The sequence below is a fragment of the Cavia porcellus genome, unplaced genomic scaffold (genome assembly GCF_034190915.1).
Source record: "Cavia porcellus strain 051 isolate PalLab524CR breed Dunkin Hartley unplaced genomic scaffold, mCavPor4.1 scaffold_12, whole genome shotgun sequence".
Lineage (NCBI taxonomy): Eukaryota > Metazoa > Chordata > Mammalia > Rodentia > Caviidae > Cavia > Cavia porcellus.
The window spans coordinates 59666822-59691225 of NW_026947495.1; the positions used below are offsets into that span (position 1 = coordinate 59666822).

Genomic DNA, 24404 nt, shown 5'->3' on the forward strand with positions numbered 1-24404 from the left:
GTCTGGTGCTTACACACGGAATGCACAGGTGAAGGGGCAGAGAGAGGAGTGAGTCGCAGAGGCCAGTGGCCACACAGTTCCTCCCTACCTTCTGCCATGGGCATGGTTATTACAACAGTGTAGCAGACAGTGACGATCCCTCCAGCAGAAAAAGGAAGGAGCCATCTAACAAGACCCTGGGAGCCTGGTAGGGTGGAAAGAGGTCAAGATGAAGGCGGTCGTGTCTGGGAGGGGTGCTGCCCACTGGAAAAACAACGGCTAGCCCTCCTCTACAAGCTCTCATTTCCCTTGAATCGGACTCTTCAAATGGGAATGAACAATTTGGAAATCTGAGAGCAAGGCGGTGGCTCTGGATAAAGCTATGACCTGAGGAAGGACTACTCACCATCACCTCTACTGCCCTTACACACATACACACACACACACACACACACACACACACACACACACACACACAGCTGTTTACCAGCTGCCCATCAGGCATGAAGTTTGAAGGGTTAGTCAGATGGATCCAGAGGCCAATCAAGGACCCAAGGTTCAGAGTGTCTCAGGAGACAGAAAGTTGGAGTACTAGCATTTTACTTACTGAAACTAAGTTCTCCTCCACAAAAGGAGTAAGCATGTGAGACCGAATGGTAACCATGATGTCACTGAAATCCAGACCAGAAATCATGCCAGTTTTGCTTTTGTCTTTCAGTGCAAAAGCCTGTCTTGCGTGTTCCAACTGCAGCTCCTGGAAGGAAAAAATGAGAACAGGGCATTCAGTTGGATACAGCAGATCCCGATCACATGTTTTGGAAAGGAAAGGAGGACAGATAGCCTTACCCCATGTGTACTTACTCCGCACAAAGCTTTTCTTTCTTTCTTGCAAATGTACTACATATGACTCCTCAAGGAAAAAAAAATGAACCAGAGCACAGCAATGAAGAAAAGAGGGGAGGAAAGAACCTTCAGATTTTCCCTGAGAAGTTTTCATCACTGGAAACAAAGCAAGTACAGTGTTTCCAGGGCCTTATTTCGGCCTTTAAAATACACAGTAATTTATTCTCTCCTACTTGAAAAATTTCTTGTCACCCAAATGTACTTCTTGAATGAAGAGTTTACATTCATAATGCACAAAGTATGTACCACTGTCACCCCCACTGATGTGTTTTGAAATTTGGTGTTTTTCTTTTTCTCTTTGAAAGAAAATGAATTTGGAAAAAAAGAGCTTGCATTAATTTTCAGTTTTTCAGTTTTAAATGTTGCAATCAAAGTCAGTCTTTCTCCCTGCATCAGACATCTTATTTTAAAATATGAGCTCAGTGTGAAACTACCAATTGATAAGTGTGCTACTTTGTAATGCTAAGATGAAAATTATGAAAAGCAAGCTCTATAACCAGAGTCCTATTATTCCCTCTGTTGGGCCTTGGGCACCATTACTCATCAACCATAAGACAACCCAGAATATCTCTGAACTTCTAAACTACTGTCTGACCCAATGTTGTAATAAGTGCTAGCAATTAAAAAAGAAAAGAGAAAAGAAACGACAGTAACCCACTGGACACCATACAGAAGGCGAAATTGAGTATTTCTGCTCTGGGGCCCCTGAGCCAACCCAAGTATACTGGGCACAGTGCTATCAGATGCCTTTTCTGTGCTCTTTCCAGCTCGGCAAGTAACAGTCATATCTAAAAATATAAATATTATTCATGGATAAGATTAAAGATCAAATATTCTGAGTTTCATTGGTTTTTATTTATCAAAGGCTTTAAATCAATCTCGCTTTACCTTTTCTGACATTTAAAATAGCTTTTGGTAGAAGTCATGCCCTTTTTCTTTAATTATACTTTTCTATAGACTTGTGATCTCTCTATGGTAATTCAAAGACACCCAAATTACTTTAGCTGGTATTTGTTTTATAATTCATTAAGCTATACATTTGTTTTATACAGGTGGCTTTCTGTATGTGTATAATAGTTAAACAAAAATTTTAAGATTTTTTTTAGCAGGGTGATGGGCTAGACACAAGTATATCAAGTCATCAGTCTACTAAATCTTTCAATAACTTTTTTGGGGGGAGGGGCACTGGCGATGGAACTCACAACCTCTCACTTGCCAGGCAAGCACTGCACCCCTGAGCTATATCCCTGGCCCCTCTTTCAATAATTTTAACTTCAATGTTAAATGATCACACTAAGGAAATACCTAAGTAAAAAGATATATTTGGATTTGCATGAAAAGAGCAATCTAAATGAAGAAACAAATTCAACTGGTAAATATGTATGTCAGATAAACGACTATGAGATAAACAGCTAGCATGATTTGACAACATTTTCTCTTTTATTCATGTTTTTCTATTTTTGTCATTCTGCCTAACTCCATCACTTTGGCACCTCATTTCCCACCCGCACCCTTTAAATGAAGCAAGAGCTAGGCAAAGCAGTGCATGCCTGTAATCTCAGCCTTCTGGGAGGCGGAGGCAGGAGGACAGCAAATTTGAGCCCAGCCTGGGCCACTCAGCAAAGCCCTGTTTCAAAATAAAAAATAAAAAGGGCTGATGACCTATATCAGTGCAAAAGCCCTAGATCCAATCCTCAGTGCTTTGGAGTGAAAAAAGAAAGCCTACTGATACAGGAGGTATTCCACCAAAAATAAGATAAAATCCAGCAAATGGGAGAGTCAACATAATAGAAAGGCAAACAGATTTTCCAGATAAAAGTTAAGGAAGATCCCAGGATTAAAAGCTCCAGCTTTAGAAAATGCTAGGAAAATGGTGTAGCTGCTGTGGAAAACAGTCAGCTCATCCCTCGAAAAGTTAAACACAAGGGCCAGGGATGCAGCTCGGTGGTACAGCATTTGCCTGATATGCACAAAGTCCTGGATTCACCCCACGCACCTCCAAGAAAACATTAAACATAGAATTAGCATTTGACTCAGCAATTCCACTCCTAGGTATATATACCCTAGATACTGAAAGTAGGTATTCAAACAAATATTTGTATATAAATGTTTATAGCAGCACTATTCACAGTAGACATAAAGTAAGAACAACCCAAATGTCCATCAACAGATGAACAGACAAAAACATCCTACATTTATACAGTGGAGTATTTTTTAGCCCAAAAAATGAATGAAGCATTATGGGTAATCTTGAACCAGTAACAACTAGCTTTTAGTCTTTCATAGTTACAATCAGCCATGAAAAAAAGCAATGGACAAAGGGTCATATTGTCTGATTCCATTTATATAAAATATCCACAGAAACAAAATGCAGCATGGTGGTTGCTAAACAGATACAGGACTTTCTTTCTGGGTAGTAAAAATGTTTTGAAACTCGATAAAGATATGTGGCCGTAAAATAATACAAATGTATTAAAAGCTACTAAATTAGGTATGTTGAAAGAGCTTTGTATCATGTGAGCTGCCTCCCTCCCCTCTTCCTTCCTCTCCTACCTATTCTCCTTCCCTCCCCAGAGCTGTGCATGAAGCCAAGGCTTCATCGTTGGCACTCAAGTGCTTTAACACCGAGCCACACTGCCATCCTTCACTTAGGAAAGCTCCTGGAAACCTCCAAGAAGATGAAACTGCTCGGACACTTCACATGTTTAAAACACACTAAAGAGCTCAGTGTGGTGGTGTACACCTGTAATCCCAGCACCCTGAGAGGCTGAGGCAGGAGGATCGCCTCAAGTTCGAAGGCATCCTGGGCTACACAGTAAGCTCAAGGCCGGTGAGAACTACACAGTGAGACCGTGTCTCAATCAATCAATCAATCAATCAATAAACAAACATATTACAAGAGTTTAATAACTAGGGCACAAAAGAGAGTGAGTTAGCACTAATATATAAAAAACTAAACAAAAACTGAAAATGCCAAGAAAATTTACGAATTTTATCATAGTACAGTTATCCTTCAGTATTCCCTGACCCCATCAAAGCATGAATACTAAAATCCAAGGATGCTCCATTTCCTTATATAAATGGTGTAATATTTGCATGTAGTATTGAATGTAGAATACAAATGGCATAGTATTTACACAATTTAAAGTTCATGGAATTTACATCCTTCCATATTCTGTAAATTGTCTCATACAAATAACCTCCACACCTCTCATAAGCTTTAAATGATCACTGTACTACTTCTAAAGCCCAGTACAATGTAATGTTAATTAAATAATTGTTCCACTGCAGCATTTAGGGCTAGGACAAGAAAGACTACATGTCCAGAAGTGTCCATGTGCATTCAGGGAGGGAGAGGTAAAACAACTAGCTTTTAGTCTTTCATAGTTACAATCAACCAAGAAAATACAAAAGTAAGAAATTAAGAAGTGGTAACACATGTTTACCGGAAGAAAACATGAAAAACAGCTATGAGTTTAAAGAAGTTGCCTCTGGTCAATATCAATGGAAAATGGGGCTGGGGATTTAGCTCAGCGGCATAAGCACCTGCCTTGCAAGCAGGCAGTCGTGAGTTCGATCCCTGGTACCGATAAAAAGGAAAAAGACAAAAAAAAAAAAAAAACAAAAACTAATATCAATGGAAAATAAAAAATGAGGATGAAACAGGGACTTTTACTTCTGTACTAAACTTAAAAGAAAATAAAAGAGAAGGAGGCAGAGGAGTAACAGTGTGTATGACACCAGTTGCAAATGCTAAGCTCACCTGGAGAAATTGCGTGAATTCTGTGTAGTTAAGATGCTTCTTCCGATTATGCCCAAAATGCAGCCGGATAAATTCACAGTCCCAGTTAAAAGGGATATGATGGTGAATTATAGTCTGCCCAAAAATTTCCTTGACATTTTCTTAAAAGGGAAAACAAAAATAAGTCAGTCATACCTAGAATAAGTAATCTAATCCACTGCAGTGTTCCTACAGAAAAAAAATTGCAAAGTTTTAAGTCAGTATCATGTGCTTCTATTAACTACAAATTTATTTTTATGCCCAGAAACCCATGTACAGGAACACAACTGATACAAAATATAATTTTACACTTAAGATTGTGTACCATTACATATAAGGCCATGATATTCTTAATTTCTCTTGATTTAATTTTAATTAGGAAGTGATTTATATCTTACACTATAAATGGCTGCTACTTTACATTCCTGTATAAAATCAATAGTGTTTTCCCGGTTCCTCAAGGAGTCGAATTAAGCCCTTTATCAGAAGCATGAATACCTAAATTATAGTACAATGCAATATTTGGCATACCAAGTATGGTTTGATTGAAGCTTGATTATTACATTCACACTAGCCTGAATATGTCTATTGAAGATAGGTAGGAGAAATACTACCAAAAGCATGTCATTAGCACAGCAGCAAGCACCTTATTAAAAGCTTCTGATATTGTCAAAAATATGGTCTTGACACAAGGCTTCAAAACCCCCATAAAATCCATGATTATTAATCTTAAGTAGTAAAATATTTTAAGAGAAGTGAAATTAGTGATTCACTTTTAAATAAAAAGTCAAACATAGCACACTAACTTTTAGAGAGGAATCAGTCACACTGTGTAATATACAACCAAGATTCTCTGGCAGCTTGTCTTCATGCACGAGCAATGTTATTCACTTTCTTACACAGTTTCACATTTATTATAAAAGTCAATTCACAAATGACTGATATTTTAACAAGCATAGACTGGATAGACTAATTTGAAAGCTCATGCCAAACAATAAAATAAAATAGAAAGTCATTAAAGTTAAGAAAGAAAGAAGCCTATATTAACTAATTTATTAAGAATAACATTGTTTTCAAATTTAAGCCAAATTATTAATATGAGTTTTATGATCAACAGCTATCAATTATACTAGAGTTAGTAAATACAAGTTTAGTGTTTTATAATCTGCTCAGACTATGCTGTTGTCTCTAATTCTTGCAAATTCTTTGGATAAGATACTGGTCTCATAATATAAATGGTTTAATGGATTCCCTTTGTGAGAGACCCTTTTTCTTAATAAAAGCACTACTACTGGGGTGAGACGAAGAATTCTGAACTTGAAATCCTACCAATCTGTACTCAAAATAATAGTTCTGAATACATTACATCAATCAATTAAGTTGGTAGAAGGCATTGGATGTCACTGGGGAGATGGGATTCTCATCTTCTCCTTCAAATGAATTGCAGGATTCATTTCTTGCCTAAGTAGCAACAGTTATTTCAGAGGTTTCAAAACGTGTCAAGTATTCTCACTTTCCAGTAAGTGTACATTAATTGTTATGTAGGTTTTTATTCCTGAAAGAAAATTAACTCAGTAACAATTCATAGAATCTTGGTCTCTAATCAACACAGAAGGATTATTCTTAAATCTATATGAAACTTCAGGGAGTAAAATACGTTAGTTTATAAGGTAATTGAAATAATAAGGGCTGGGGTATGAGACTCTGGGTGTTCAAGCCCCAGCACTGCAAAAACAAAAATGATTAATAAAATAGTAAGAGCAGTAATAAATATTTAGCACTAAAATCGTGTGGAAGAAAAGCAGAAATTTTTTAGGATCATTCTAATTAAATTAATTAGCTACTTTTCCTCCAAGATCAATTAACTTAATTGCTTATTTTTAAAGTCTAATAAAAAGTGTGCATCTAAAAAAAAATAGAAAGCAGAATAGAGTAACTTTAAGTTATATTTATTTATTTATTGCTACCGGGGATTGAACTCACATGTTTGCCAAGCAGGCATTTACACAGCTGAGCTAAACCCCTGGCCCCTAAGTTGCATTTATTTAATTAAGAATTAATTAAGAATAAGTTGCTGCATGGTAGACTTTATTTTAAAATAATTCCCAAAACTCAATTATTCCTAAAACTCAATTACTTAGTAACAAATATATATATTGTTAACTGGACAATTTTTATTTAATAGTGGACAAAACTGAACCCTTTTTATATCAACAGAAAATATCAGAATCTACAGTATGAAACTTTATCAAGTTAAAAGATTCAAAAGCCTTCAAACTAATGCAATTTAATTATCCATAAAATTTTTCTGCTACCACAAAAGGGTATATATATAATATTTGTAATGTAATTTACATTTAGAAAATTTATAATTTACATTTAGAGAAAAATATCTCTGGATAAAAACTTTTAGTTCAAAATTTTATTTTACAAACTGCTAGCAATCTCTAAATAAGACCTTAGAATGTCATTAAAACAATTAGAATAATGGCCTAAACTCCTCAGAGCAATCTCTCCAAATACAGAAGCATCCTTTGCCATGAGGATTTGCTTAGACATTTCCTACTTCTCCCAAAATGATGACATAACTTTGTATGTGGTTTTGTTATCATCATTCATATATGCTGTGGTTTATTAATTACTTCCCCAGATACTTTTAACTGTTTTAGTCATGCTATAGGCTACAACTGTGGTTACTGTGACTAATAAAATGTTAAACCTACTTTCTCTCTCTTGAGATGTATATTACTTTTTTAAAATTTCCTTTACCTTGCCTGAGGCTGGTACAGGAATGTGACAGAATCAGCATGACTAGGGTTTAGAAGTCATTCATATAATCACTTTTCTTTTACTAGTATATAATATATATATATATATATATATATTATATACAGTCTAGAGAGCTTAAAGATATTTATGAGAGATGATAGCTAAAATAACTGATGCTCTCATCCTTCTCGATTTTATCAGGTGCTGCATGATATGAAAAGGAACAGTGACAGTTTCAACTGTGCCCAGTACATCTAACTTAAACTGCAGAGCAAGCTTCCCGCCCAGAGAGAATCCCGTCTATCCAGTGGCAAACAAAGATCACTAGCTCTGAATAACTCCTTAACAGTGCTCTTTTAGTGGTCACAGTTCTGGCCTGGATGAAAGGGATGCGATGGTCCCACCTTATTGGTAGCAAGATCATGTTCTAATACTTTATACTAGGATAACATTTCCAACAGAAACAGGAATCCATTCGTTTTCTGACATATAGAAAACAATAGACCACTTTTTCACTTCCTGCAGAGCATGGGCTTATGAAAGGGAGGCCTTATAATTCCGATGAAAAGGGAATTGAAGCTAGATACAAAAGTAGCCTGTCATTATGTTCTCTTTGCTCAAAGGAGAGGAGCACAATGATTTGTCAGGAGGGCAGGTAATGGTGACAACTGTGATTAAGTAAAAATGTTCACAGATGTATAATATTAGTCAGTTTAGCTGTATCAGTCACTTATAATGATGGGACTAGATGAAATACACATCGAGAATATATATATTTATATATTATGTAAATATGTCTTAACAGAGGTTTCAGTTTCCCCAGCAGCCCACACTGTGTGTACCCATCTCATCCACCCTTATCCCTCCCCTGGATTGTATGGGAGCTCCCTACTGGTCTTGTTCACCTTTCTGCAATACAAAATTACCTCTGACCGGGGCTGGCACTCTTCTCCAAGACTGCCACCATGCCTGTTCCATGAATGAGCCTGGAAGGAGCTGCTGTACCAACGGTGTGGCCAGAGAACTCCTCCTGTAGGTATACAAGCCATCAGCCCTGAGACACAGCCCACCTACCATCAGCCCAACTTGACATCCTGATTCCAAGGATTCCAGCCCAGCGGGAGCCACTGCTTCCAATTACAGGCTTGAGACCAAACACTCTTATTGTCAGGGGGAAAAAAATTCCTCAATAGCTGAGTTTACCTGTATGGTTCTTAAAGTAAAGTCAGAAAATCTTTTAGGACACCCACCACAAACAGTGAATATCCTTGTATATAACTGAACAAACACAATGGTGAGACTTGTAGAAGAGTTTTTCAGTGAAGGACAAATTAGAGGGAAAGAGGAGCAAATGGGAGGCCAAAAAAGTAAACAAAGGAAAACAAACAACAACAACAACAAGACCAACAACAGGAACTTGTAGAGGAAGTCCCAACCATCAGAGCTGTAGACTTCCAGGGGGATCATAATGTCTTGGAAAACCTCCTCTGTGCTCTGGGAGATGTACTTTTCTTAGCCCTTTACCTACCTCCAGAAAAAATTAGTGTGTGATCGGTCAATAGAGTAGTCCTGCTGCCAAATACATGTAAAAAGATTCATTTTTCCAAAAAAAACGAGTTCACATTTAAAGAGCATCTATTATTATAGAAGCTAGAAGCTTCAATGGTCTCCCATCACATGGCACAAAATCTAGTAACACTACATCCTTTTTTGTTGTTGTTTTTTGGTACCTCTAACTCTAAGCTATTTTAGTAGGCTTGTGTATTTAAAAATCTATGATGTCTGAAAGCAGCACAAAGAAAAGAACCTCAAAACATTTTTCTGATTTAATGAATCCTCGGTGAAGCTCTACTTCATACCAAATTATACTCCTTCTCACCATTAGAATTTCATATCATCCCGTGTCCATGGTATTCTTTCCATTTAGAAAGAAATACAAGAGTTTTCATATTTATGCTTCCATCTCCTGACTTTTCAAATAACAGCAGTAGTCCAATCCATTCTACTCTTCATTTTCAGGAAAAAGAGCCAATTTTAAAGGCACAAACAGAACACATTTTTATTTGCTATTTTGCATACTGACAACCAACAGTAATAAACCAAAAGATAGCCCTCCTTTTTGAGGGTTCTATACTCAAGGATGACGATGTGTCCCTGGAAAAAAGTCACTTTGAACACATCTCATTCCTAGGAAAACTATTTTGAAACACAATGTTGATGAGTTAATAGAGAAATGAGAACATATTTTCATACTTATTAGTTAATACATAAGGTTTTTTTTGTTCGTTTTTAAAACGTGATCTTAGTCAAAAGGCCGAAGAGATTTTGTTTTTTTTTTTTTAGAATGATTACATCATTGTTAAAGCAGTAGGCCTTTTTTGGGAGGGAAGGGGGAAATGCTTGCAGCTACTGACAACATAATGTAATAAAACAGCTTAACTAGGTTACCTCAACCTAATTCTATCAAGCAGGACAGCCAGCACACTAGCAGATAAAGTGAGCCCAAGGTAAATGCACACTGTGTCTCGCACACCCCAGTCATGCGATGGTCCCTACAAGGCTCATGACACCTGGCAATCACAGAGAGACAAGCCATTAAGTTATTACTCACAGCATGCATTAGAAGTTTTATTTAAAAAAATCAAAGAATAAATAATTAAGCAACAGTTTATTCACTCCTTAGGAAAAACAACTCCAGGCCCTTTCTTAAGCCTTCCTATTCTGAAATGTATCACCAAGGCCTCAATATAAATCTTCTCCTAGTATAGAGGCAACTTTATTAACTAAAAACCTTGTTTAGCACATGAGTAAATATTGTTCAGTGTTTCTCTTTATATAAATAATGCAAAGATGCACAATTTAAGTGTACAGTTTGATGTGTATAAGAGCATATCTAAAAAAAGAGCATAGAGAACAGTATATTCAATATACAGATAACATTGTCATCATAGTCCACGAGAGATACCAGTGGCATAATGGCTCTCCCTCAACTGCACCTTCCATTCAGTAATCTCTAACTTTCTCTCCTTGTGTGCACAAGAAAACTATAAATAGCTACAAACTAGAAAACACAAGGCCCTTTGGTGAAAAAGATTTGACTCTAGTTAGAATGAATCTAAAATTTCCTTTTATCTAAACATACGTCTATAAATATATAAGCACAATTCATTTTATTAAGTGGACACAAACATGAAAACTGACCTTCATCACAGATTCAAAATCCTATAAAAATAAACTCCAAGCTAATTATTTCCACATGTAGAAATTGTGCAGTCTTGAATACAGTCTGCAATAAGTAGACCTTAGAAATCTTGTTAAATGGCATTTGATGCAAGTTTTAAAGTTTTTTTCTTTCTTAAAAAATATAAAATTATAATTTCATTTAATATATAACTATAAGTTTATTAAAATTTATTAATGTTATGAAATATTATAAAATTAATCATATAAAGATATAAAATTATGATTCCCTTCAGTTTAGTTAAGAAAAATTGTGTAACAATGGTGCTAAGAATATTGTTCAGTACTAAGGCATTTGCCCAGCATGCATGAAACCCTGGATTTGCCCCCTAGCACCACAATAAATAAAAATATTTTTAAATAAAGAGAAAATGATCAAGGTCCTTAAAAAAATAGGGTAGCACCATCAAAAGAGGTTCAGGGGTCCCCAGGAACAATGTCAAAACAGGATATAATTTTCTTATTCCATAATAATCTTCTTGTCTCTAGATTACAGAACAGAAAAATGAAAGCAATATTCTGGACAGCACGTATGTTCTTTAGGTCACACCCAGTGCTTTAAAAATTAAAACTGCTATGTTCTGTTTTTAATCTTCATTATATTTCTTGGAATCCTAGCTCATAAATCATAGTGTATAAACCAATTATTCAGCTATTTTTCCCTCTTTCTTTTCTTTCCTTTTTTTTTTTTTTGTGGTATGAAGATCGAACTCAGTTTCTCTACATTGAGCTAAATGCCCAGTCCAGTATTTTTTGAGAGCTCTCTAAGTTGCCCAGATGGGGCTTTAACTTTAGATCTTCCTGCCTCAGCCTCCAGAATGCTGGGACAACAGGTATGTGCCACCACACCTGCCTAAACAGTTTTTAATCTACTAATCAATAACGACATGGATCTCCATTGTCAGTCTGTTGGGTAAAGTAACTTGAATAACTTTATTTATTTATTTTATTTTTTTGGTACTGGGGACTGAACTCACAACCTCACATTTGCCAGGCAGGTGCTTATGCCATTGAGCTAAGTCCCTGGTGAACAACTTTATTTTTAAAATAGAAGGCAATCAAACATCACACAATAGGACAAAATAAACTAGATTTTAAAAAATCTTATCTTTAATGTACACATGATATAAGCATAAGTATACTGTCTCTAACTCAAATATTTGTGTCAAATTATTTCCCAAGCATTTTACACTACATTTGAAAATGAGATATGTAAACATGTGTGAAACCTACTGCAAATACAAAATGCAGTATTATGCGTCATACAGAGTTGATGCTGAGTAACAGGGAGAGATTGTGTGCTTTCAGCTATAGAATGTAGGTGTTTATGAAGACAGTCACCATTCTTACAAAGGCAAAATGGCCAGAGCTTGTTCTCAAAAGGGAGGATGCTAAGATATAGGCAGAAATCTAAATAGATCTGCATAGCATTTACTTGGGAAATTCTCATACAACCAGATTAATGGGTAGAGGAAGGAAATAGTTAACGCCAGGCTGGAAAATGTATTCACCAAAAGTTACTGCCAAGGAACTATGATGCTTCTAAATTCATTTGTACATTCTCATGATTCTTACCATTACTGTGATACTATTTGTCAAGTTTAAGTTAATGACATCTGTCTTATAACACATCATAGTAAATAAACATTTATTCCAGTGGCTCAGGGAAAGCCCAATTTTCAAGGGTTTCTCTCAAACGTACATATAATTGACACTACAAAAAGAGTTCAAGTTCAGCTTGCAAGATGAAAAAGCTCTGGAGGTCTGTTTTATAGCAGTAGGAACATATTTAACACTACTGAACTGTATAGTTAAAAATGATTAAGATGGCAAATTTTATGTTACTTTAATCACAAGAAAAAAATGGGGATTCAAGGTCCTTGAAAGCACTGTATTTTTTGTTGAAAAGCTTGTTGCAAGAAAGATTAGCTGATAGTTTCACTCATCATAAACTAACTTCTACAAATAAGTATCTTTAAAAATTAATGCAGCCAGGCATGGTGGTGCATTCTTGTAATTCCAGCACTCAGGAAGCTGAGGCAAGAGGATTGCCACAAGCTCAAAGCCAGTCTGTACTACACAGACAGTTCAACGCTAACCTGGACTACATAATGAGTTTAAGGCCAGTCTGAGATACACAGCAAGATCAAGTCCAAAAAAAAAAACCTAATGCACAGCTACAAATAAAAATCCTGTTCTGCACACTTGTGAAACATCAATAATGTGTTAGGTTATGTGTCTACCAAAAGATTTAAAGCAATGTCTATGTCCAACTCAGATATAGCAATTTTTTGTCTGTGTGTGTGGGTTTTTTGGGTTTTTTTTTTTGTTGTTGTTGTTTTTTTATCGGTACTGGGGATCGAACTCACAACCATGCTCTTGCAAGACAGGCGCTTATGCCGCTGAGCTAATCCCCAGCCCCCGAGATACAGCAATTTTAAAATTCTAGCCTTGTTTGCTAAAACCAACAAATCTAAAATGGGGGAAGGCTGGAATGTCAGAAATCACTAACTAATATCTTGTCTTAACTCTATCCTTCATTCTCACTGTTGGTGTCAAAATGACACAGACCAATTTTCCAAAGATACCACAGAGAAGCTCTGAACTCTCTATCCAAAAATCCCTTAAAGAATGAAAAGATTGTTCACTGTCTACTTTATAAAAAATTTTTGCCCAGGCTGGCCCAGAACAGAAAAACTTCTGTATCACCTATTTTATGAATGTGAAAATATCAGTGACTTCATGAGCTGAAGGAACAGCATTCCCATATTCCTTAATCTTTTGCATATCCTAATAGTCCACTTCGAAGAAAATAAAACCAACTTGATCTGTGTAAATCCTTTTAGGAAATTAATATTTCATTTACTGATTAGGTACTAAATAAGCCGTAATTTATATTCAGTTGCTAGATTTAACAAGTAAATACTGGGCCAGCATCATTAACTTTAAATCACATATAATCTTTCTTTCCCCTTACCAAATGTCACCTCTCCATTTCCACTTTTGTCAAACAATTGGAAAGCCACTATGAACATGGAATCTGGAGCACACAAAACAGATTCAAAAGCCAAAAACTCTTGATAGGAGATCAACCTGTAACAAAACACAAAATGTTACTGGCTAGAAAAGAAAGGGAAAATGTCAGATATTTAATCTGTCTTTACTTTATGAACTGTAGCTCGGGCTAACCAAGTAATTGATGAAAGATAGACTTATTTCAAGTATGGAGGAAACATTGCCTTTTGGTAAGCCTCTAATGAAAATGAGCACCAAGCAATAGGCTCTAACTTCACAGCAAGAGAGAGAACCAGACCAAAACTAACTAAACATAGGCACTGAGACACAGAGATCCAAATTCTACCCCAGATTGGGCAGCTTATTTATTAAAATCAAAAGGGGTGCAGGAGGAGGGTTGGGATATAACTCAGTGAGAAGGCCCTGGGTTCAATCCCTAGTACTGAATAAATACATCATATTAAACCTGAATCTGGGACTTCCGGGAGAACATGGCGGACAAATAACAGCAGCCACGGAGGCTCTCTGAGATTACCAGTTTAGAATCCAGGAGCGGTGCCCTGTGAGGAGTCCTACGCGAGGGGAGATGTACCCTGCCGACTCAGGAACGAACTAAGCTGAGAGAAACCAACTGGAAATCCAATCCTGATGCTATAACAGGAACAGATAAAATCTCAGTGCGGAAGCTGGATCCCACACCATTGGAAGATTTGAATTTCCTGCTGCCGCTACTGTGTCCCAATCCGCATGGCAGGGAGAGAGACGCGCGAAAGCTCTGAGAGCTGGAATAGGCGAACCATACGGCGGCGTTAAGAGCGGGACTGGCAGGGAACTCTGCATCAATCTGCGGTGAGTGAGAGAAATGGGGACCATTTCATAGACTAGGAGGCTCCAACAGAGGACATTCTGGGAATGAACAGACTAGCCAGAAAAGGGCCCTACAGTGACTTTAGTCGCATATTCCCCTCTCAAGCGGGAGTGGTGGGGAGCGCTTGGCCTGGTGACACTGCAGACTAAGATCCAGTAGGCTAGCCCAAATCAGGTCCCTGTGCCTGGCGGTGCACCCTAGCAGTGAAGCATTCAGTAGGTTGACCTGGAAGGGCGGGCCCAGCAGAGGGTGCCCAGGTCTGTGTCTCCCCAGTACACTGCAGTGGGCGGGAACACCTAGCCAGCGGATTCAAACAAACTGTAACAGACAAAGAGAAAAAAAAAAAAAGAACTGGGCATCCTACAGACGCTTGTATGGAAGGAACAAAAAGTATGGGAAAAGGGAGCAACAAGAAAGGCTCCTCAGTCCCCAATCCTGAGAACACTGATCCAGGAAAGGGAAATGCAAAAGAGAATGAAGACACATGCAATATCAGACACAGCACCTATAGATATAAAGTGGTATCTCCAGAGCCTCATAGACGAGTTCAAAAATGAAGTATTTAATGAAATAAAGCAAGAAATAAGTAGAATAGTTAGATGCTAAGCACCGTCCAAGAAAAACCAGATGGTGGGATGGAAGAACAGGAAAAAAAGGGGAGAATTGTTTGATGGAGAAAACATAGAATACGTGAAGCAGGTTCAAAGAGATTACCAGGAAAATAAAAACTCTATTGAAAGCTGGCATAACAGCTTGAAAGAAACTAAGGATAGATTTATCTGAACTGGAGGACAGATTTGTAAGGTGGGAGCATGAAATGAAAAACTTCTTAAAAATAACAAGAAAACAAACAGCAATAATACAAAGACTAGAAGATGGTAAGACGATCTATAACTTAAGAATAAAGAACATAAAAGAAGAAGTAGGAACTCAAACAAATGAACTACAAAAGCTATTCACAGAAATAATCCAGGAGAATTTCCCTAATTTAGCAAAAGGTAAAAATACTCAGATGTATGAGGCATACAGAACCCCAGCCACCTACAACCCAAACAGAGCTACACCCAGGCATATAATAATCAAAAATTCCAGAAATCCAATATAAGAACAGAATATTAAAAGCCGTCAAAGACAAGAAATAGATCACTTACGAGGGAACACCCATCAGAATTACAGCAGACTTTTCAGCACAAACCATCAAATCACAAAGATCGTAGGGGGAAATAATTCAAGCTTTGAAAGATAATAACCTCCAGCCAAGATTGATATATCCTGCACAACTGTCCCTAGAAATTGATGGAAAAACAAGGTGCTTCCAGGATAAAGAGGAACTAGGGAAATTTGCAACACCAATTCAACTCTACAGAGATTACTGCAAGATATTCTAAAAATGAAAAATACCAAGATTCCAGAAACAGTGGCAGAGCAGCCACAATGAATGGAGCAGAAAGCAAAATGAAGAGGACAAACTGACAACTAATGACAGAAAAAGAGCTCAACAGAAATGAAGCAGAGAAGGTTGGATGGTAGGAACAGCCATTTTGGAGAAAACAAGACATCATAATAGGTAGTGCTGATTTAATATCCTCTTGTTTTGAAGTCCTATCAAGCTTTTGTTCTTCTGTCTACATTGGTTTTAATGTGTTGTATCTTACTGGATTTTATTATATGTGATAATATAAACAAACACTTTTATAGATAGGGAGATTATACAGAAACCATTGTTCATTTTCTGGTAGTTGATTCTAAATCATTCTGTCATTCTCTTGAACGGTTTTACATTGTCTTGATACGTTTGATGCTACAATATACAAAGTTATACCCAAAGCTTTTAAGGGAAGAGACACTATGGTAACTACTATTATGTTGAGATTATCTTGTGGTAAAACACTATTTTGCTTATTGGCTATGTTTTGACCTGCACTGTTTTGTTGTTATGCCCTCTTATTTATCTCAATCTCCTTTTTATTATCTACTTTTTCATTTTTATCCTTTTAATTAAGGGAAAAATAAATAAAAAATAGCAGGTTATATTATAGTAACCCACTTTGATTTCCTATTAACTTGATTTGAAACTCTGTATTGCTCTCACCATCTTGTTTTGACTAATTTTCCTCTATTCTGTCATGCTTGATAGTACCAAGTTTAAAAGTATAGGCAACAACTATGAAGACAATAAGATTCATTGTGATGCCCATTCTGGTTGACTATTATCTTTCTTTGAAGTCCTCTAATGTCTCCAATATTTTGGTTTTATTGGTCTTATTCTTTACTGTTTTGCTCAATTTTATTATAATTGATGATTTAGGCAATTCTTCTTAAGATAGCAAGAGGCAGTATGGTAATCATTATTGATCACCTTGTATTTTGTTTTTACATTATGTATTATGTCCATCCTTTTGATTTGATTAACTCTGTCCTGGTATGTCACATTTAGTTTTACTTTCTTCAAAAAAAAAAAGAAAGTAATAAGAACTGTGGGAGTAATAAAACCCAAAATGTGTAATTGTCATTGTACAAAAGAAAGGAAAAGAAAGTTCTCTAAAAGATATAACTGCATATATATTTAAGTGTATAAGATAGATAACCATATTACTGAGTTTTTTTGAACATTGAACAAAACTGTTTGCAGTCTCACTGTTTGAAAGTCCCCTCTATATGCTTTAATTTTGTAACTTCAACAACTATTTCTAAAATGACAATATATAATTAACTAGCGATTTCCTACTGTTTATTTTTTCTGAAAGTCTGTATAACTTGTACCCTTTTTCTGTTTTGTTTTTTTTTTTTCTTTTTTCTCCTTAAGGAAAATTAAAACAAAAAAAAAAAACCTGAATCTGCTCAAGTCTCCAGATCAGAGTTTCTCCTCCTCAGCACTACTGACATTTTAAGTTGGAGGATTCATCTACTGTTGGGGTCTCCTAAGCATTACAACTCACTGAACAACATTCTTGGCCTTTATCCACTAGATGCCAACAGTGTTCCCCAGTTATGACTACAAAAAAAGTCTCCAGACATTGCAAATGTCCCTGGAAAGCAAAATTGCACCAGTTAAAAAGCACTGATCGAAATGTAATCACCAATTTAGAGAAAATATCATGGACAAATGAACATGTTAACCCCACATGACAAAATGTAGACTATAGGAGAATAAAGAACAGACATCCTATAACTGAAAGAAACTAAATTTTAAAAAAGATATAGAGGACAGTCACAGTTTTTAAAAGACCCAAAAGTTACTTAACAATAAAATTACAATGTACAGCCTTACCTGAATTCCACTTTAAAAAAAGAATACCTTTTGTGTGTGTACTAGGAATTAAACTCAGGACCTTGTGCTTGCCACGCAGGCACTTTGCTGCTGAGCTATCTCCCCAGCAACAAAGTAGAAATTTTTTAAATTCATAAGTCAATCAAAGAAATAGAAATACTGATAGAACAAATACCTGCTGATATAAGAAATTCATATGTTTAGGACAGTTTTTGTTATTAAGAGTTCTTATCTTGTAGAAATACATAGTGAGGTATTTATTCATGAAGTCTGTCATCTGGAGCTTACTCAACAGGCGGACATACACATGAAATAGATTTAGTAATTATTTTGATAATTATTAAAGTGATGAGTACACAAAATTCATTATTATATTATTCCCTGTTACATATGTTTAAAATGTCAATAGTAAAAATTTTTTTAAAGAATATTTTGAAACATGATCCCGGGTACCAAAAAAAAAAAAAAAAGAATATTTTAAACAAAACCTGACTGCACAGGAACTATCACAAAGAATCAACAATTGGGATTTCATCTTATTAAAAAGCTTTTGTATGGCAAGAGAAACCACCAACAGAATGAAAAGATAACCCACTGTGTGGGAGAAAAGGTTTGCCAGCTGTTCTTCACAAAAAGAATTACTATCAAGAACATAGAAAGAAATCAAAAACTCAGTCCTCTCAAATTTAAAGGCCCAATTCAAAAATGGGCAGCTGAGATGAATACTTCTCAGATAAAGAAATACAAACAGCAAATAAATATATGAAAAAATGTTCATCATCACTAGTCATTCAAGATATGCAAATTAAAACATCAATGAGATTCCCCTTCACCCTAGAAAGAATGGCTGTTATCAAGAAATCAACCAATAACAAATACTGGAGGGGTTGTGGGGGAACAGGAATCCTTCTCCACTGTGGGTGGGAGTGTAGACTGGTGCAACCACTGTGGGATCATTGTAGAGATTCCTCAAAAACTAGGATTTGACTCATCTATTTCCCTCCTGAGTATCTTTCCAGAAGAATTAAAAACACTGTACCACAGCAATATATGTGCACCATGTTTATAGAAGCACAATTTATAGTAGCTCTATCTTAGAAACAACCTAAATGCCCATCGACTGAGGAATGGATAAAAAAGATGTTGTATTTTTATACAATAGAGTACTCCTCGGCCATAAAGAGATAAACTTGAAACTTCTATAGGAAAATGGATGCAACTTGAGACCATATCATAAGTGAAATAAATCAGATACACATGTGTAAACATCATAGTGTCTCACTAGTGTGAGGTAAAAGAAACTATATATCTATATACATCTCTCTACATATATATCTATATACACATTATATATACACATATATATCTCTATATAGATGTCATCTAGATATAGTAGTTGTATATATAGTAGTTAAGATAGTTATACTAATGATTTCTTTGAACTCACTGAAGAGAAAGGTTTGTGCTAGTATTGTTCAGACAATTAAATTCAGATATTTTGTACTCTGAGTAACTGATTTGAAGATAACAATATGCAATGTGTATATCAGCGTTATACTCTTAATTGTTGTGTTTTGAAATTTTCTTTTCCTCTTTAAAAAAAGGATTATTTCAAAACAAAAACCCAAAGGACTTCCACTATTGAGATTTTTAGAACTTTAACAAGTCCTGTAATCCATATGTAGGACTATAAAATTAACCAGGGGCTAAACCTACACGGAAGTTACCTAGTATGACTGTATAGAGTTGGCTATCCCTCACAGCAAGCTTGCCACAAAGACTCAAACCCATCTTTCTGCTATTCATCAAGTACCACTATCCAAGTAACATCGTTATAAAAATCTGTTCCATATACACAGATATGGTATTGATAAGTTTCTTTTTCTCCTACAAACTGAAATTGTAAAAAGATAATACTAAAGAAAACTTCTGCACGACACATTTTGAAATATAGACTAATGAACACTGGGCAGTTAAAGAAAGATTGGTTTCTTGGGAAAAACACTGCAATGAAGATGAAAAAATCCATGAAAGAAGACAGTCTATTTTGAAACTAGTAGGTTTACAGGTAATAAAAATAGTAAGATTTGTGTTCTCCCAAAACTCGTATCTCTTGATATTAGCCAGGCATTTTTAATAGCTACAATTTGCAACAGCTTCCTAATTGGTGTTCTGGGTCCTTCTAGCCCTCCTCCAAGTCATCCTCAAATTGTAGCCAGAGGTTATTTTTTAATTTAAAAAAAACTTCAAGATTGAATTCACTGATCAGCCAATTCACCCATTTAAAGTGTACATCCAGGGCCACCCATTGGGAGCCCCCTTCTGTCCCTCTTAGAAGCTTTCTATTTCTCAAAAAATACTTCCTACTCTTAAAGAAAAAAGTGCATGTCCAATAATCCTTGGCAGAATCACAAAACTGCAAAGATCATAAACTGTCAGCTGGCAGACAATTTGGCCCACAAAGATGTTTTCTTTGGCATGCAAAGTATTATTTTTTCAGTTTCATTAGTTGCCAACATTAGGAAATCATAAAAGGTCATGTAAAGAGCCAGTTTTTTGGCTTCTCTAGATACAAGTGTGGGTAGCAGGAGGTTTCTGGCTCCAAAGAGTGCTGCAGAAGATGACCAGCAGTCACAAGTTACCCCCAGATCACCTTTCCCTGAAGATCTGACACATACACATTGATGACAACTAGGTGACAAGCAGCTCTTCGTTTAAAATACAAAAACTATGTAATGTACTAAACATCTACATTTTGTCTATTACATATTCAATGGGTAAATTTTACCAAAAAACTAGATGTGTTTATTTTACAGCTTTGAAATAGTATATTTTGTGAATATGATGTTCACTTTATTTTTTATATTCTTCAGTCTCTTGACCAATGGGAAAATAATATACCAAAATGTCAGCAGGTTTGTAATTTTTGAAACACTCAACATTTTTGCATAAAAATCTGTCCTATATGATGCATGTGTATATAAGGGAAAACATTTGTTAAAAAAAAAAAAAAAAAGGAACAGAGGCCAGGTGTGGTGGCGCATGTCTGTGATCCCAGCACTCAGATCATTGGGAGTTCAAGGCCAGCCTGAACTACATAGCAAAATTTTGTCTCAAAAATACCAAAAAAAAAAAAAAGAAAACTAGTTTTCTGCATTACAGATGAATACAGCTTCCTGAAGAAATTTTGAGTTGGATTAAAAATAAAAACTATCATTCTAGCAGTTAGTTTCAAACAAGCAATTGCTAAATATTTTAGATAAGATCACACAGTAAGAGTCTCTGGGATTTGCATTTAATGCATACAATCATTTTGCTTTTCATTACACAAGCAGAACTTCAAAGTTTAATCCTTAATCCCAGAAATAGGTTCTTAGCTAACGGCTTTTACTTTTAGAAAGCCCATCATACTATTTATTCTATACAATGTTGCTTTTACGTGGCTTTCCACTACAAACACCTGTATCAAAACACTGCTTAGTTTATATCTACTAGGCAACAGGAGATGGGGAAGAAACCTAGTTTATATGTTAGAACCCAGGTAGAGAAAACAGCACAAAAGAGCATAGCACTGGCCACTTCTAAACTAGCTTTTCCCACGCACCTTCCCAAAGAAACTGGCCTCCACTGCCTGCACCCCTTCTCTTGGTTTCACCTGATCTCAGGTGATTTAGAGGCAATATGTGTTCAAATTACATACCTAAAGAACTCTCAATCAAAAAATTTCAACAGAACCAAGGGACATTCTTGGGACTAGGGGAAAAAATGTACCAATTGAACCACAGATTTTGGGGGGTTTTTGTTTTGTTTTGTTTTGTTTTGGAACTACCATATTTTTATCTCTCATCATTACCCTGGGCATACAGAAAAAGGACAAAAAAGAATGTTTTAAAAAATGATTATAAGCCAGGAATATACCTCAATGGCATAAGCACCTGCCTGGCAAGCATAAGGTTGTGAGTTCAATTCCTGGTAACCAAAAGAAAAAGAAAGAAAGAAAAATGATAAGAAAAATAGACTTAAAATTAAGAGAACTAAATTTGTGTTACTAGGAAAATCAAACAACCCCAAGGCCTTATTTTCCTTAACCGTTAAATGAGAAAAGTTTATCTTCTTGAATAAGTCAAATACTTATTAGCCAGCATGATAGTGTATGCCCATAATCCCAGCATTGGATAAATTGAGGCAGGAGGACTGTTGCAAGCTCGAGGCCCAGGCTACATAGTGAATTAGTTCAGGGCTGTCCTGACTACATAGCAAGACCCTATTTTAAAACAACAACAACAAAACCTTTAACAATGATACTCCACCTTTTAAAAGTAATAATGAATCTCTTTGAAAAGCTGGGGTTTTTCCCTAGAAAAATACAAACAAAAATCTACTCACTTTGCCTTATATTTCACAAACTTCAGGAATTTCTAAAGCTCATTCATAAAAAAGAGACTAAGAACCCATGTGTTTTGAAAATAAATCTGTCTTTCTCTGCTTCTACAAATAATTTACATATTTCATTCATTTACTTGTAATTTTTATGACATAACTGTATGCGACCAATAAGCCTGATTGGCTTGGGAACTGCCTACAGGAATAGAAAAGCACATTTCTGGGTGTGTCACGAAGTATGACATGGGGTCTGTGTTTGGTGCCTGGGCCCCTGAGCCCCTGCTCTGTTTCCCAAGGACTGTAATCTGAGCATCTCTGCTCCACCAATCCCTTCAAGCCATAATATTTTGCTTTGGAAGCTGCTAATCATGAACTGGATCCCCAGAAACTGTTAGTCAAATTAAACCTCTCCTCCCTTAAATTGCAGGTGCTGGAACGAAAAATACCCAGCAACAGGAAAATTGATCAATCCAATTACGAATCAGACTTCCCATCCAATACCATTCTGCCTGGCTTCAAAGAGAAAAATAAAAGGAAAATTTTAAAGTTATTAAACTTTGAAGAAGAATATATTTGATAATTTTGGAAAATAGATAAAATGTACCTATGTTCCTAACACTTATCATTTATAATGACTCAGAATCTTTCAAACTCATTAAATACTCATTCAATAAATATTTGCTGTACTGAATTTCATGCACTGTGCTGGGCTCTGTAGGACAATAAAAATGAACACAGAACTGGGAGTGGTGGTGCACACCTATAATCCCAGCACTCAGGAGGATCACCGAAAATTCAAGGCCAGCCTGAATACATAGTAAACTACATAGTGCGACTCTGTCTCACAAAAAATTGTAAATACAGAATTAGTCTTGGACTTAATGAACTTAGATATTTTTCCATTACAAAAGTCATCTACCTGGATTTCACATCTAAGTCTTACCCCACTCCTATCTACCATTTTTCTAAAATCTGATCATATTTGTGGTGATAGTAATAATTATTAAAGATTCATTTTTGCCTAGTTCTTTACCTAAGCAACTCCACAAGTAAGAGAAAGAGCCTGCGCCCTTTGAGGTTGGGGAAGTAATTTAAAACTGCAAGCCAAATTTTTTTCCAGAATTGCTGCATTTGCTCTGTAATGCAGCCTGTTAGCGGTTTGTATCTAAATGTCCTCCATGAGCCTCATGTGCTCAGGAGTGGGCCTTCTGGAAGGTGAGTAATGTCAGGAGGGGATGCCTGGCTGCTAGGGGTGCAGCCTAGAAGGGTTTATCTCCCTCCCCCGCTTCTCTCTTCCCTCTCTGCTTCCTGGTCACCATGACATGAGCGGCTCTCTCCCATGCTACCCTGCTATCATGGCTCTAACTGTGAGCCCAAACAAACCTCTCTTCGTTTGTGTGAACTGAACACAATACACACAAATATTGCATCCCAGCAATAAGGAAAGTAACTAAGAGAAAGTAACAGCCAGACACAATTTTAATACAATAATGGTGACTTTTCCTGCTACTACAGATACTCTAGCACGGTGGTGACAAACTTATGGCACATGTGCTGTTATGTTTTCCTTTAGAGACAAAAATGTTAATCAATGACTAAACCTCAGTATTGAGATTTAATTGCAGTGTGAGCACTTTGTGATAAATTACTGGGTTTTGGGTTGCAGTTTGGCATTGGGTCTCTAAACAGTTCAGTATCACTGCTCTAGTAGAATGCGTCTTATTACTTCTGTGACTTTACAGCCATACAAAAGCACCTCCAAGACAAGGAGTCACAAGCCTACAGGATATTGTTAAAATTCAGCAAACAAGGTCCCAGCTCCACTCCAATAGTAACGACGCAATGACCCCACACCGAAGGACTAATGACGAAATCTCCCCCTCGCTGCTCTGAATCACGCATGCAGACCCACACGCGTGCTCTCGCGTTTCATGCCAAGCCTCTTCCTTTCCCCAGAATTCACCTCCCTACCTGTTCCTATTCATTCTGACAGATTTCACGCCTGTCTCACCAGCTCCACAACGCTGCCCTGACCACTCAAAGCAGAGTTAATCATGCTTACTGGGACCTCCCCTACTTTTAATAATCATCTACCAGAGCACCTCATCACAGAAGGGCTACCTTGTTTTTCTTTGATCATCTTTCCCACCAGGTTATGAGCTTCTTCTTAAAACCAGAAATTTCATTTTGTTTGT

At 36.4% G+C, this 24404-nt stretch overlaps 1 protein-coding gene across 3 annotated transcripts in view; it reads right to left on the reverse strand.

Annotated features, from left to right (window-relative positions):
* The window catches only part of Slc25a12 (solute carrier family 25 member 12), an 89553-nt gene that overhangs the window by 38947 nt on the left and 26202 nt on the right, over positions 1 to 24404 (reverse strand). For 2 of the 3 annotated variants that reach the window (XM_003478539.4, XM_063259273.1), the window contains exons 4-6: positions 13650 to 13765; positions 4646 to 4785; positions 587 to 733 (exon numbers count right to left, since the gene is read on the reverse strand). In XM_003478539.4, coding sequence (XP_003478587.2) covers positions 587 to 733; positions 4646 to 4785; positions 13650 to 13765 — 403 coding nt within the window. Of the gene's footprint in view, positions 1 to 586; positions 734 to 4645; positions 4786 to 8358; positions 8463 to 13649; positions 13766 to 24404 lie in introns of those variants that run through there. The other variant, XM_023561084.2, reaches the window with a different exon arrangement.